Source organism: Lissotriton vulgaris, chromosome 3_1 (genome assembly GCF_964263255.1).
Source record: "Lissotriton vulgaris chromosome 3_1, aLisVul1.2, whole genome shotgun sequence".
In the NCBI taxonomy this organism is placed as follows: Eukaryota; Metazoa; Chordata; class Amphibia; order Caudata; family Salamandridae; genus Lissotriton; species Lissotriton vulgaris.
This window is the reverse complement of record NC_141689.1, coordinates 1,883,842,616-1,883,858,954: the sequence shown is the minus strand read 5'-3', so window position 1 is coordinate 1,883,858,954 and position 16,339 is coordinate 1,883,842,616. Positions and strand designations below refer to the sequence as shown.

General features: G+C 45.3%; 1 protein-coding gene across 6 annotated transcripts in view; it reads right to left on the bottom strand.

Annotated features, from left to right (window-relative positions):
* The window catches only part of GRIA2 (glutamate ionotropic receptor AMPA type subunit 2), a 531,232-nt gene extending 517,723 nt beyond the window's left edge, over positions 1–13,509 (bottom strand). For all 6 annotated transcript variants that reach the window (XM_086962351.1, XM_086962349.1, XM_086962346.1 and 3 more), the window contains exons 1-2: positions 13,154–13,509; positions 12,575–12,715 (exon numbers count right to left, since the gene is read on the bottom strand). In XM_086962351.1, coding sequence (XP_086818477.1) covers positions 12,575–12,715; positions 13,154–13,241 — 229 coding nt within the window. In that variant the 5' untranslated portion in view covers positions 13,242–13,509. The remainder of the gene's footprint in view (positions 1–12,574; positions 12,716–13,153) is intronic.
* Positions 13,510–16,339: the final 2,830 nt, after the last annotated feature.

Here is a 16,339-nt window from a genome sequence, read left to right as displayed (position 1 = left end):
TATCTATGTGTATATTTTATACCCTGTCTTTGGAAGGTCAAATAAAGAAAGAAATGATTGATTGAATTGACTTGATTAATTACAGTTTTATCTATTCCCTTTACAGTGCTTGATTTGTTAAGAATAAGTGCTGGGAACCTCCTCTGGAGGACACCACAGTTTGCAACTCACATTGTTACTGTATTTACACAACTACTAACCATCACACAGCTATAAATGTGACAACTAGACTGTTCGAGGCCGTCAAAGCTTTAAGAATGGCTTGGTTGGTAGGTATAAGTTGTGTTTAATGTATATTGAACTAACAATCATGTGTTTTTCTGCTAATCTTTAAATTACACAAACAGCGCCACCATGTGGCAACTGTCATAAGTGCAGGTTCCGGCAATTTAGTGCTGCTGCTGACCATTAAGTACTGGTGGCGAGCACCTGAAACCACCGGCTCTAAATAAGCACTGTCCAATTACTTCCAACATCAAAAATTGGGGGAGGGATGCATTTTATATATTATGCACCTCTGCAAAGTCTATATATTTGGGCCTCTGAAATGTAATCTGTCTATGTTCCATTGACTGATTATGAGTTTACACAAAAGACAGTGCAGGTTCTATTGTTTGAGTTGCTTGTGAAGTAGAGTTGATGGTTGAATAACAGAGTATACTGGTGTTTTTTTTCTTTATACCTGAACTAAAATTACCTAGAATGTGGAGGAATCAAATTTGAGCATGTTCAATTTGCACCAGTTGAAAAATTAGGCATGAATAAATCATGTGAACATGTGCATGACCATATGGAGAAATCATTTTAGCAGCTGCCCTATTACAGGTGGGAATATTATTCTTCCTTTCAACCCTGGAAATGTACCAGATCCTGCAGTGGCAGGAATAAATGTGAGTGCATCTCCAGCGAGGGGAAACGACTTGTGTATGTATTGTTAAAGCCCACAAACTGCGGAGCTGTTGGCTTTTGGTGGAGAGGTGTGGCGCAGCAGCCAGGGTGGCTGACTCTGGAACGCAGGGGCTCACAGTTCAATCACTGGCACCGGCGGCAGATCAGCCCAGCACCATGTGACTCTGGGTAATAGCTCACTTAATTTCCACGACGGCACCCAGCGCCTTGAGACCCGTAAGGGTGAGTAGTTCGCGCTTTACAAATACGGATTTACATTTCAAACAGAGGTTGTCCACTGCAATTTCCAGTACGACACGTTATATCCATAATAAAGAAAGCAGTCGCGGTCGGCAGTAGGAGTTCCTGCAGGGCGGTGACGTGGGGAGGGGGAGGGGCGGGGTGGGGGGTAGTAATGTATGGATTACGGAGTTTAACAGGTAAGTAAACAAATAAATAAAACGAATTTCGTTGCGTGCACTGCATCGCATTTGGTGATGCAGTGCGCGCAAAGAAATTCGTTTTATTTATTTATATGTTTATTTACCTGTTAAGGTCCGTAATCCATACATTACTACCCCCCACCCAGCCCTCCCACTTCCCACATCACCGCCCTGCAGGAACTCCTACTGCCGACCGCGGCTGAAAGAAAGACACATTATTTTGCTCTTGCATACTGGTGGATGTTGCATATTTGTAACTACATTTTGCAAATTTAAAGTTCCTACCAATTCTCATTCTGTGACTCGGATGTACAGTTGAATGTTTTAATAAGGAATGGAACTTCAACCGAAAGATGCTGTCCAATCTGATGATAACGTTTTTATTTGTCCTTCTACAATTCCCCTCAACCACGTGCTCCCCTTTATAGTGGATCCCACTCCCTTGCCCAAGTATTTCGACTGCTGCAACAAAAGTCTGCCATGTCCTCTTCTAATTCAGTGGCGGAAAGAGACACATAGACCCCTCTGCCAGTAGACAAATGTAACTATAGCAGAAAAATTGCCTTGATCTGCCACAGTGGTTTATCCATCCTGATTCATGAAGTATGGCCTTGGCACACGCAGATTCAAAGTAACTGAAAATATTTTAGGTGCTCTGGAAAGTTTGAGGAATCGAAAAGTATTGCAACTTTCTCAAGCCTGAAAACATATTGGGTTACATTATGAAAGGCACTTTTGTGCTTAAATTGAACTTTGTTCAGCAAATGGCTTTCTGTGAGTGTAAGTTCGTATTGACCAAAATCTGAAATTCCACTTGCAGTGTTATTAACACACATATACCTCTGTACCATTATGATGTAATTTCATATGTGAGAACAACTCAAGGAGATGGGGAGGTGGGGATAACTGGGAAAGTAGGTAAACCCCCACAAGCTTGCAAGTCTGTGGGATTCACGAATTTTGTAAGGCACTTTTCTACTATAGATACAGCTGGGGATTTACTATTTTAATCTCCAGGAATAAATCATTACCAGAATGAAAATGGAACATAGAGAAAGTGGGAGAGGGTCCAGAGGAAAGGCTTTCTTCCAAGTAAATATATTTTTCCATTTGGAGAATAAAAAATATTTTTTGAAATGCAAATGCAGCATTATAATGATTTTAATCTATTGGACATTCAGCAAATTGATTTTTGCAATCAAAATGATATATAGAAAATAAACATTAAAAATAAATTGGTGATGAGTTGTCGAGTAATTAAAATAAGACAAGTGCTAGAATCCCTTTAAAGCAAAAATTCAACATGATCATAGGAACATGACATATCTACGCATTCCTGTGTGCAAGGACAGTCACATAAATGATCATGCATGTGGCACTTGCTTACTCAGCGTGTGAGGGTGTATGAATTCATACACACATATGAATGTAAGGAGGATGGAACTAGTCCTCTCCATGGACTCTCTAGAAATGAAAATGGTTATTTCCTTGCAGTCACGTATGCGTATCTCCAGAGCAAGTCTTCTCGGTTATTTGTGGTGCATTTGGAACAAATGATATGTAAGCCTTCCATCGCAGTGGCATTTTGAGTTTATGCCATGATGCCATCTTCTAAGTTGTCTCTAAACATGGTGATTACTCCTCTTCCTCTGGAATTTGAAAATTTTAATAGTATTTATACAGCAGTTACTACCCCTGAGGAGGCACAGAAATGCTTTGAGGGGAGCAGCACGCTGCTCTGGAACCCAGGGTTAGAAGTAAGAAGGCAGCAGGTTAGTAAAAGTGTTTTTGTTTGCACGTATATGGCTCAATCTTGACTACGGGGAAGAATTCTTTCGGAAAGGGCCTAGTTTGGCGGATGGGACACTCCATTAAACTGTGAAGATAACCCAGCCACTGGAGTACAAGTGCCAAAGGATATAATGCATTTATAATACAAAGTATGGGTAATAACCACCACAGTTGTGATGGAGAATCCCACCCGCCAAACTCTAACTAGGCCCAAAATATCGTTAACTGAATAATCTTAAACGAAGGCTTGATGTTGCAAGTGAAACGGAAATTGCAATCGTGAGTTAGCCGTTCATTTTAAAAGAAATCCCCATTCCATGAAACATGAAGCTAGAAAAATAATATACATGTTTGCTGTTGGTGCACAGAGTTGCAGTCTTTCTTCTAGCTTCATGCTGGGCTTCTGGGAGCTGATTAACAGCCAGCCTGAATTGAAGGTCTGCGTTTATAGGGATTTGTATTTGAAACAGGTGACAATTTCTAATTCCCCCCTGATTTCCATGGTACCGCCAAAGGCCTTAATATATACACAGCAACAGTCGTTAAGTGAACTGTGCCATCTGGTGGGTGTGTTAATGAGTGTTCAAGGCGTTCGCCCATCCATCATCTGCAGGAGAGAGGAGGGAATTGTGCTCTGGTACAACCGCAGCACTCAAGCGGCCTTCTGTGGGAACGCCAAGAAATGTCATTCTTATTGTTTTGGAGAGAGCAATATTAAAGTGTTTAGTCATACAATGCACCCATAAGCCTCAGAATATAATGTGGTTTTGCAGAGGACTGAGCTGTACTCAAAAGTATCGCCATGGATGGATGGATGAATGACTAGTGGGCCCTGCTGGATTTAGGATGTGCCCTAAAAGACTTCAGGCAAACTATCGGTGCAGGAGACCCCTTGTGGAAGCAACTGGCACCTCAACGTTTTGTAATTTTTTTATTTTTATTTTTTTAATAAATGTCCGTATTTGTAGGCGGTTAAACAAAAAATGGTTCTGTCGGGTGGGTGAACAAATTACTTTAAATTAAGGCTAAATTAGCTCATAAATTATGCAGAAGAATGATGGTTAATTACATTCAAGTACACCTCTCTGAGAACAGATTTAGTTCAAGATTTTTATGTATCAAAAAGTCACCATTGTAATACACTGGGATTTCTTCATTCCTTTTTAAGTTCGATAACTGTTAAAAACATGTAAAGAGTGTTGGTGAACAAAGTGAATAGTGAAACAAATTCAGTGACAATTATTTACAAATTAATACAATATTGTACATAGGTAAGTAGGGGCGGGGGGGGCAAAGTTGTAGTTTAGGAGGTCAGAGTTCTGAGTAAATACCAATGAAAAGCGTCGACGTTTCGACCCTAGAGTGCCCCAGTTGGTGGTCAGGGCGGGTCTTTATCAAGACAGGGAAAGGGGGAAGGACAAGGGGGTCTGGAGTCACAGGAGGTAGTTATCACAGCCTGGAGGGAAGCCTGAGGTCTATCCCTGGATCGGAAGGAGAGCGCTGTCTCTGAGTACACCGAGCACCGTCTGTCATTGAATGCAGTAGCTCGAACAGCGCTGCCAGCAACCAGTCTACTCTGACCTCCTAAACTACAACTTTGCCCCCCCCCGCCCCTACTTACCTATGTACAATATTGTATAAATTTGTAAATAATTGTCACTGAATTTGTTTCACTACTCACTTTGTTCACTGTTATTGAACTTAAAAAGGAATGAAGAAATTCCAGTGTATTACAATGGTGACTTTTTGATACATAAAAATCTTGAACTAAATCTGTTCTCAGAGAGGTGTACTTGAATGTAATTAACCATCATTCTTCTGCATAATTTATGAGCTAATGTAGCTTAAATTTAAAGTAATTTGTTCAACCACCCGTCAGAACCATTTTTTGTTTAACCACACATACCCAGGTTCTGAGGGACACAGGGTTACCCCTTTTTGTTAAATCGTATTTGTAGGCGAGCAGATTTTGGTTCCTTTCTTTTTTTTCAGCCCCACTTTGAGGAAGAAGGGGACGCTGATATGGAAGGATATTGAAATCATATTTATCAACGACGAGGCTCGCTTCATTGAATAACAGTATCCATGCACCTCTCCAGCGAGAAAGCCCAACTGCCCATCGAAAAAATGTAGGAAGTCGAAAGTAAACCCAAGAGCAAGTGCGAGCGCTTATGTGCCAACTTGAGGGACAATCACACCGTGTGAGGAGGGGGCGGGGCCTCGTGCTTAGAAGAACCTGCGAGGCTCCTTTGAACCCCCTACCCCACCTCAGCCAAAAAAAGAAAAGGTTGCTGAGGCTGGTGCTGATGTCCTGGGGTGTTTTAACGCCCCTTAATTGATGTCAACAGTTCAAAGCTTTAGAAAACCCCTATTTACAGTGGTTTTCAGCTCGTTTAGCTGCCACCGTGTGATATCAGCTGGAGACCCTGTGTTGGGAGCCGATATGGTGTGTCACTGTGTGAGTTGGCAGATATGGGAACAGCACTGACAGCTGCGCTCGCCCTTCACACACACACACAGCGCTATGCATGAAGGATGTGTGCTGTGGCTATTGAGAGAGAGGAGGACCGGAAACACAATTGCAGCTTCAAATAGGTCCAGTAAAGCGTGGAATGAACCTCAAACCGGCTTAGACATACAAAAGACGGGTTAATATTATATGTCAATAATTACATGCGACTTTCTGTGCAGCACACTTAATGCAAACACAGCTCTTGAGGATATGCTAGAAGGCGTTAACTGATTTTAGTAACACAGGGGCATATTATCAAGCCTGTGCGCTAAAATTATCGCCGCTTTATCGGCCGAAAACGGCCGATAAAGCGGCGATAATGGGCTTGATAATATGCTCTGTGGAATTCCAATCGAAGCCCATGTTAGATGTCTTCACATCTAACATGTGCTTCGATTGGAATTCCATAGAGCATATTATCAAGCCCATTATCGCCGCTTTATCGGCCGTTTTCGGCCGATAAAGCGGCGATAATTTTAGCGCACAGGCTTGATAATATGCCCCACATTTCGTTAGTTTATATTTTTAGATGCTTTATGTCTGGATTTGTATTCTAGAAGGTGGACCACTCAACTCTGACATGTAAGAGAACTGGCCTCGCAATGGCGACTTTACTTGTATGTACGTGAAAAGGATGAGTGATCCAGTGAGGAACACGCCCTCTAGTGCTGTCATTGTGAATATAACTACCTTCGTGTTTCTCACATGGTCAGTCTCCAATGCAAGGCTTCTGGAGTATTGTGATTGTGTGTTTGCAGCGTTTTCCACATAATTACAGAGCACTTGCCACATAATTCACCTTCATACTCATTAAAAGAGTACAAGCAATAAAACAACTAAACTTATGCTTCCTAAAGCTGGCGTGCATATGTTTGCAAATAAAGTAAGGAAAAAAAAGTGCATTACAGAAAATACATTAAAAAACCATGAAACTAAAGCAGCAATGAAAGCCAGGAATGGCATGCCAACCATAATACTGATGTGAATTACTTTATAGGCAGAGGTGCGGCTGTACACAAGTAAAATATCTCCATCAAACTGAAGAAATATTTCGGCTGAAGTGGGCTGGCCCACCGCCCATGCTGCAGGCTGTTGTGGGCGGAAACACAATGTGAATGGAACTTGAACAGACCTAAGGAGGAAGAGGACTGACAAAAGCACCTCAATTTATGAGTATGTAAGGATTTTTATTTTATTTTTTTGCAAAACATGAGGCCAGAGAGACTGCTGAAGCTTTTTCTGGGGCAGTTTTTGGGGGAGTAAAACATGAGACTGGAAAACCAGTTAAATCTGAACCTAGGCCACACTAAGGCGCTGCACATGGGGTTTAGCAGTAGCGTGCCTCAGTAAAGACCACCAGTTGTTGGCTCCTGTATTTGGGTATTAAGCTGGTTCTACCTATTAAGATGATATCTATCAGGCAATACTAATGTGTACTAAAATGACTATAGAAAAATACTACCACAGAATGTACTACATAATTTGCCTCCTCATGCCATTAAAATGTATTCAACAGCAGGCCCGGCCCGTGCAGGGCGTTATACTGGGGAAGTGACGTCAGGTGGGGGAGGGGCAGAGTGGGGGGTTTTAAAATGCGGGATATGGACCATTACAGGTAAGTAACGAAAAAAAAAAAATTGTTGCCTACGCTGCATCACATTTGGCGATGCAGCGCAGGCAACAAAATTTGTTTTATTCATTTTTTTTGTTACTTACCTGTAATGGTCCATATCCCGCATTTTAAAACCCCCCACCCTGCCCCTCCCCCGCCTGACGTCATCGCCCCGGTATAACGCCCTGCACGGGCCGGGCCTGTTCAACAGTACCTTGTAATTTGGTTCCCCCATGCCAGAAAATTTTAGTAACTTCCCCAACAGTAGACTCAAAGTTGAGGTCTTTATGGAATATAGGGATGTCAAAGTTCAATTCTTCAAGGGTCTCTGTGGCGTACTTGGTCTGCACTTTATTTGGCATGTCTGTGGCTCTCCATTTAGGCTTGAACTCACACACAAACTCTTTGGCTTAGACTATGTCTAAGGAGTAAACGGTGAGCAACAACCTGAGAAGGGTCTTAGAAGCAGAATCCGATCTACTGACCAGATCCCCTACTGCCCATTGGCCCCGAGACTTCGACGGTGGACCGCCACGACCTTTTGGTACCTACGATCGGACACGGGCAGCGGATTGAGTGACCTTGACCCTGCCTCCTAACCTCACCACAACAAGACGCCTCACGGGCCAGAACGGGACTCTGTTTCTGTGCCATTGCCTAATTTAACTCGAGCCCGACCACGGACTCTATCGAGCCCATGTTAATGCCCCCTGGCTTCATTCCAGCTACGACGTGATAGCAGGGTTCTTTATCACGCCTCACCACTGGACCTTTTTTAACACACCGGCCAGTATTTACTTCTCACTCACTCAATTCGGCAACCCGGTCCTGATGAAGATCCTGACTAGATAGGATTGAAACGCCGTCGACCTTCAATACAGCGCGACTCATGGCGCATCATCTACCTTGTTTCTCAGTCAAATATTAATTACTCATCCATTGAGGACGAACCATTGTTTTTTTACATATTGTTTTTTCACTGTGTCACTTTGCGTCCTTCGCTGTGTTCACCCACTTGTCACTCGCATTGTCACTCTTTGCTTCACTATCACTTAGTGCACAAAGCCCCCTTGGGTTGCCATCGCATTCTATGCCTACAGTGCTGCTTTAACTGTCTTGTATAAAATGTGTTCTTAAATATATGATGCTATATGCACTTTCTAAAAACTGAAATTCTGAGTCTCTCTTCCTTTTTATCCACGTTTTTTGTAATGTCTTGTACATACATATATACCTACCGTTTTTCTGAATCCGATTGCGATATTGTTGTTTTATAACTTAGAAGCAGCAAAGCCACACATGACAGCACGGTTTAATCAACAAATGGTATCACAGTAAGAGAGAAAAAAAAAGTTCTTGCACCAAAACTCTCTAGTCTGTTTGCTTCTCTAGAACATATACACAAGAAAGCTCAAGGAACACGGTAATCAGTGCAGACATGGAAAACGTCATCTCATAGACATAGCTGAATACAAATTCCCAATCCTACCCTGCACGAGATATTTTCGAGTAGCAGTAGCACCAACATGTAAAACATATTGAAGTAATGTTATTATCTACAATGTCAATGTGTATCTTTGACTCAGAAATGTGTTAATATCTATTCAACCTATTCTGAAGTGGATCTCAATATGGGTAAGGAAGGAAACAGATCTTAATCGTGCAATCTTGAGATATTTATTAACCTTGAGTGGGAATGTGAGATCCCATGGTGTAGGAATGTGAAAAGCTCTTTTTCTGCCTTAGGGCACCTTGATTTGTTTTAAAAGTCTGAGATCATGGGCAAGGTACACTTGCAATGGACAAAACCCAGTTTATTGTACCTTAGAAGAGACATTAAAGATAGTGACACACTCAAATCGACTGTTGTCTTTTGTAACAAACAGGAATCATTGTTTTTTGCTTACAAGATTTAGGTTAAATTTGTTACACTGTTGGCTAGCTGGAGTGGAGGAAAGGCTAGCTCAAGGTTAAAGACTTGATGCCATGTGGGTGTAATCCTTTCTTAGTACAGGATACAGCGCATTTTATAATGTTTGCGGGTTTATGCGCACCTGTACAATGTATGTTTTTTCTTAAAAAACTTGCTAATAAAACACGTTGAAATCAAAATAGTTGAATTTCACGCAGGTTAGGCCGGCCCTGATCTTTTTAAAGATGGTATCAAATGAGAAAATATGTTTTCATGTTGCTTGTTTTTTAAGGATGTTCCCAGAAAAAAGATTGCCGATGATATCATAATTTGTACGTGCAGTGGTTGATTGTAACTTGCTCTTTTGATATTTTTAACTGAAATAAAGAACTATATTGAAGATATGTAATCCTGTTCAGAGAAATGTTGGTAGAAGATGACGGTGGGTCTGGGGAGCGGAGATGGTGGACGTGTGGGGGAGCAGAGAAGTGCATGGAGAGGAGTCGTCCACGTCACTCCATGTTGTCTTCTACCACTCTTCCTGGCCAGCGTCGGATTGGTAACGGGGGCATTCGGGCAATGCCCGAGGGGCCGGGGTCCGAGTTCCAGCTGAGGGCTGCTTTTGAGCAGCCTGGGGGCCGATTTGGGTGGTGTCTCTGTTGTTCGACTATACCGCCAGCGGCCCAGTGGGTGTCTGAGTGGCCTTTCTGGAGGGAGATGGGCACTGGTTACCTCCCATATAGCAGCAACAGGTAGAGGTGTCCCCCTTTTCTTTCGCTGGGCCTCCCATTAATGTAGGCATACTAAGTGGGGTAGGGGGCCTGAGCAGAAGTGGCCTCACTTGTTTTTAGGTGTGCTTCACTAGTGTAAACTGATGCGTGCATTTTTTTACACCCCCCCCCCCCCCCCCCCCTTATGTAAAATTGCGTTGATAGCAGTAAATGGAGGGAAGGCATTATGCAAATGTGGGCCGATGTTTTTATGCGTGCCCAGGCCGATTTTTAATCCCAATCCAACCCTGTTCCTGGCCCATGGATGGAGCAGCGAGCTCGTCGCCAGGGGTCTCTCGCCGCCGTGCGGGGGTGTCCCTGAGCGGATGGAGCCCGGGGTTCCAGCCTGATTCAGCAGGTCCCCTCTCTCCCCAGGATGCTCGGTGCACGCGGAGCCCGCCCGCGGCAGGCCCCTCCCGTGAGCGCTGGCGTGCCACATAAATCCTCGTGCCGGGGATATGAATGGCTTGTCATTGTCCCCCGGCCCTCGCGGTTCCCAGAGGGGAGAAGCGGCGGGTGAAGCATTGCTGCGTTGTTGGCTGGTGAAGGGAGGGCAGCCCTCCGCAAATTAAGCATCTCTCTGCTCCACGCGGGTTCTCGAAGGGTTCCCGGTGCCACTCTCCTGTGCATAATGTAATTGCCGACGTCGTGCACGGGAACTGATCTGCGGTTAGATGCAGCCCGCAGAGCGCACCGGGAGTTCGCATTACACGCAGGTGGGGGACACCCCTCCCCATTCATATATCCGTAAATTCGTATTGATTATTGGCTCTGCAACTGAGGCAGACGCGCAGCTCCAACCCTCTTATCACAATTACGCATTATGAATTACGTGCTGGAACTAGGATATGTTTGCAAATACCATGGAGCCACGTACCCCCGTGTTTTTTTTAATATACCTTTTTAGAAGGGAAGGGAACACTGTCTTTTTATCTCCCCGTGTGTTGGGGATGCCCGCGGAAGATCGGTTCATCGCATTATGCACAGCGCCAGCATCTGCACTGTGTGATCTGCACACCCGCAGGTGGGCTGATAGTCATGCAGAGCAAAAGACTGCGATCCCCGAAAAGAGGCCGAGCACATCCCCAGAAACGGTTCTTCAACCGCTGAATGGCTGCAGCCTATACCCCTGGACGCGTGATTTTTAGACAAACTCGCTGTAGCTTCAAATGATCGGTTATTGGTGCGTGCGGGTCAGAAAAAGAACCAAAGGTGCTATTCCATTGACAGACTTGGCCTAAGGAATAGGATTTCTTGATTATAACTTAAAACGCACTTAGAACTATCTCTAGTATTTTTAAACATGGAGTCCGGCGACTTGGGGTCCTCAAAAAGTGATCCCCATATTTCACGTGGTCCCTTGTGGTTATGTAATTTCTGTGAGTTTTGTAAAATTAAACCCCGCCAAAATCAACACGACGAGATGCAGAGCACCAATGATTGTGCCATTTAGCCTTAATTGTAAAGCGCTGAAAGAGTTGGCTGTCTTCATTGGTTTAGAGGTCCCTGCGGCCGCGCTGTCAGTCGAGCGCGTACGAATGAATGAAAATGTGCGGTAATCTGCATTCACTGGACAGGGGGTCGTTCCTGGGGGTGCTTTAATACCCCGAGGACGTCCATTCGCCCAACTGGAGGACTCATATCCGCCTGAAGAGGGACCTGCTGAACCGTCAGTCGAAGCCGCAATGGGAAGATGGCTGATCGCCTCCCGTCCCAGGCTCGCTCAGATCTGCCTCCATGTTTTCACTTGACTGTTTTATGTAACCTGTTTCCCGATCTCAGCACTTTGAATAAGATGCCGCAAAATGAAGTGGGCCAAATGCAGCGTGCGTCCTCTTTTAAAAACGCAGTTTTAAACCCCTGACGCTACAGTGCAGCGGCGTGATTTATTACTGCCCTGCCAAAGGTGGGTTGGTGGTGAGTCACAGGGCGCCTGGTGAGTGGGCTAAGATGTAACACACGGCATCGCAGTATGGCGGATGTCACACTGTAACCCCCTGTGTGACGTAGGACACGTGGTAGCTTTTAGTCTTCCCCAGTACCAATGGGAATGACTCAGTCCACGTTGGAATGGCGCAATACATCAGCTGCCACGGCGCACTCCCTTGTGATTTCTGGGGATACCTGGGGTGCCTTGGTGTTGGGCGTGTTTTGTAGGGGGCTTAAATCGTGATATTGTATCGCAAGGGGTCTGATGAGACCGTGGTCGTAGAACAATTGCATATATAGACCTGCAGAAATTATGACTTTCAACGGCAGCATCAAAACCAGCTGTCGATCACTGTAAGGCTGGGACCCGTTCTTTCCTGCTGCCGCCGGCCAGCCAGGCCTTCCCGCCCCTCATGCCTAAAACCGCTGTTAATTCTTGCAGAGGTGACTGTCGTCTGATATGAAAAGCATTGGATGCATACACAAGAGCCGCAGATTCCCTTCTGTGCACACAAGAATGCCCTGTGTTCAGAACCGACACTTGCATGTCACCCAATGAAAGGAGAGTTGGGCTCTTCCCTCTGCGCCATGCACATATCTACGCCTTGGAATGCGGGCCCGCGGCCGCCCTCTAGCGGCCATATCCATCACAGTCAGCCCAACCGCGGTCCTCCCGGCCACCCACCCCTGAAACAGCCATGAATATTCAGTACTCACAAGCGTTGGTGACGGCGAAGCTGTTCGCTACCTCCAGGTTGTCGATATGGGGCGTCAGCCTGAACTCGGAGGTAGAAAACTGGACCATTCCTACCCGAAAGGCGCTGTACTCCTGGTCCGCTCCCCTGGGAAACAGGCCGCCTGTGGAAAAATTAAATACGCAAATAAAAACAGTGCATCAGCCATGGCAGCGATTCCCACAGCTGCACCAGACTCAGGCATATTTGGGTTACCAAATGTACTACGGGTTGATTGTCAATTAAAAGAGTGCAGAAAACCAGTGTGTGTGCTTTGGTTGTAGGGATGTAGGTTTGTGTTAGGGAGTGATTGGGAAGGATTCCAATCTGTTACATTGACTCCATATTCCAATCCCTTCTAACAGTATAAGCGTCCCCTGGCATTCAGAGAATGGACTCTTATTACATAGCCATGCTTGTGCCTAATATCAGAACACGTCAGAAACCAAAGGAGGCACAAACATGCTCCATGGCTGTAGTGCACGAGCAAGCCCCGTCCTACAGATGCTGCAAAAATAGCCCGGCTCGGGCTGCGCGGATGCTTGCAGTCAGAGGTACCCACCTATCTGTATGCTGTTGGAGTAGACGCCGAAAATCAGTCCCCACAGAACGGGAGCAAGGAAGACAGAAATAGGCATAATCTTTTGCATTTCCAAGAAAAACAGTGCATCCAGAAAATATCCACTTGTCTCTTCCCCGCTGCCCGCTCTCCTGTGCGATTACATCCGTCGAGCGATGGATATGCAGGTTTAGCACCGAAAAAAACGAGTCAATATTTAAAAACAGGAAATTAAAAAATGTGGCCAGTCGCTTGTTGCGGGTGGAGATCCCCTGGACCAGGCTGTGGGAGTGCAGCAGGAATGGCTGGCGGCGATGCTGGGGTCCCTCCGTGCGTACATTCACACACACATGCACTCTCGTCTGCATACAGCTGTGGGAAGAGGCAGGCGCGCGCACCGAAGGGCATGCACGTTCGACGGGGAGCGAGCGAGGGATCGGGGACGAGCACTCGCCCCTCTTCCTTTGACAGCGCTCCTCCCCCAACTTCCGGAAGCGGCAGCACCCCTCTCCGCTCGCTTCACTCCCACACTTGGCTCTGCTGCGCGACGGGGGCGCTGGGCAGCGGCAGAGTGCTAATGAGCGCCAGTAACCAGCTTCAGCACCGCGGACAGCGACCAGCAGCATCGCCCGCCACATTCCAGCCTCCGCTTGGGGAGGAAACGCGCACAGCATTAGCACAGGCTTCTGCAACCAGTCTTATGGGGTTCGCATGCTCAACACATCTGTAAAATTGTACAGCTTACTCGTGCTTGATTTTAGCGTTCACGAGCAGTTCATTAACACGAAAGAGTGTTTTAAAAACTCTAAATAGAAGTTGATGAAGAAGCCTCCGAAATCACCAAGGAAACATATCTCTTGGGACCTGCGTGGACACGCGAGGGTTTATTTATCTTCATGTTTCAAGAATCGTAAACGTTTGGGGTGATGTTTTGAAGTCTCGGGGTTTATTTGTCTGTCGATTAATAGTTGCACGCTTGTGTTTCTTCATGTTCACCATAAAAACGAACTAGTTAATTTAAGACAATACGTAACTCCGCACCTCATTATTTTGCGTCTAATGGCAATTGTCAACAGGCTGGCTTTTTACAGAACCACAAAATGCAACACAAAAAGATGATGGACTGAATGTTGAACATTGTCAAAAATTCACTACCAGCCACAGATCTGGGTTTAATCCACCGTCATTTTGCTCACCAGGCCACCCCAGTTCAGACATAGCCATATGCAAATCAGTCTTTTTTTTTTTTGGTTCTCATCTCACCTTTCAAGCCTCTGCGGGTCTTATGAAGCCGCCTTCGTAATCTGTGGCCCCTACGGCTTACCCACTCGCTTGGGTCATCCGACTGATCCCTTTTTTGTGAGGGAACCTGGTGTAATCATTAGACCAGTTATGTTAAATTAATCTTACATTTTTTCCCCAACTCACAAAGGGATGCCAGATATTCATTTGCTTATCTTCTACACCTTCGTAATCTAAACGAGCCATGGAAAATGAGGCTTTAAGCCAGTCTTCCCTTTGTGGGGGTAGGGGGTCTTTCCACCTCTTGCATACTTCCCTTCTGGCCAGCACAATCAAATAAATTAATAGACCTCTGTCCTTTTGAGAGAGGGTCTGACTAAGGCAACCGTTGTCTCCAAAAAACACTTATGACATATTGATCTCTATGTTAGTATTAAAGATATGTTGTCGCCCACCTAAGCCCAAAATCTTACAAGTGCTGGACACTCAAAGATGATGTGTAGGTCGTTAGCAAGAGGTGTCAGACACCTGGGGCATTTGGGAGCTGGTTCTGGGGCAAACTTGGCAATTTTCGCGGGTGTATAATAGAGTCTGTTGATGACAAAAAAGTGATTTTTTTTTAAACAAGCAGGCTTGACAAATCTATACAGGGTCGTTAGAGAGGGCTCATACAAGGACTCTATTAATGGCCCAAGAGGGGTTTCCATCCACACTGCGCTGGGGGGGGGGGGGGTGTTTCATGTTCCTCAGTGTCCAACAAGTTGTTATACCATATAGAGATTTCCTTATTCATTGGAAGGGTAGATTGCCACAAACCTTCAATCTCTCTGTTTCCTCTGACCTCCCCCTTATCTGCCTCATACCATGATGTTAACTATAAATATTTGAATCTAGAGAGCCCTGGCCCGATCTTTGCCCTCAGGTACTCCCATGGATTTATCCCCCCGGAGTCCACCAGCTCGGACCAAACAGTGATGCCTGCTCTTCTGATAGGTAACGCCAAACTGTCCAATAGGCAGTCCGGAGTTCCTGGTGCATCCCAAATGGGGGCACTGTCAGAGAAGTATCCAATGCCCCAGCTACGTCTGAGCCTATACCATAACTCCAAGGCCACCCTCAAAACCTTCAGGCGTACCCGCTTGAAGAATCTTGGTGATCCAAACTTATATAGAAAAGTCGCGCCGTCTCCTCCTCCCTCCACTCGCACCATTTCCCCCAACAACCTCCCCCAGGCTGACTCCCCTGGTTTCACGAGCAGCATCCGTATGCTTTTAAACTGGAATGCTGCTGCATATAACCTTACATCAGGAAGGGCAAGCCCGCCTTTCTTTAGTCTGCGTCTAAGTTTTTTCCACGCCAGGCGAACACCTTTGTTACCCAAGACAAAACTCCCAATCTTACTCTGTACCTTCATTAGGCTTTTGTTCGGAAATGTTAATGGTATGGAAGAGAAAAGGTAAGACAGCTTAGGTAGAATGACCATCTTAACCAAGTTGGTTTTTCCGTAGATATTTAAGGGAAGGTTCCTCCATCTGCTAAAAAGGCCGTCAATTTCCTTTATAACCCTGTTTAGATTAAGCTCAGGTATCTTCTCCAACTGCTTTACTACGTAGATCCCCAAATACCTCAATTCAACACTAACTCTCCCTGACCACTCCAGATTCCAACACATCACCTCTGTCTTGGTTTTATTGACAAGGAACCCGGATAGAGACCCAAACTCACGCATACGCTCCTCCGCCCTCGGAATTGCTGTCTCTGGGTCACTTGTGTACAGTATTAAATCGTCGGCATAGAGAGCTATTTTGGAGCTGTATTGTTCTGATCTGAAAGGATAGATTGAATCATCCAGTCTCAATGTCTGAGCCAATGGTTCCATGTATAAATTAAAACAGTTCTGCAGAGTTCGTATAAAGATTGAGCCAAACCCCATAGCCCTCAGGACCT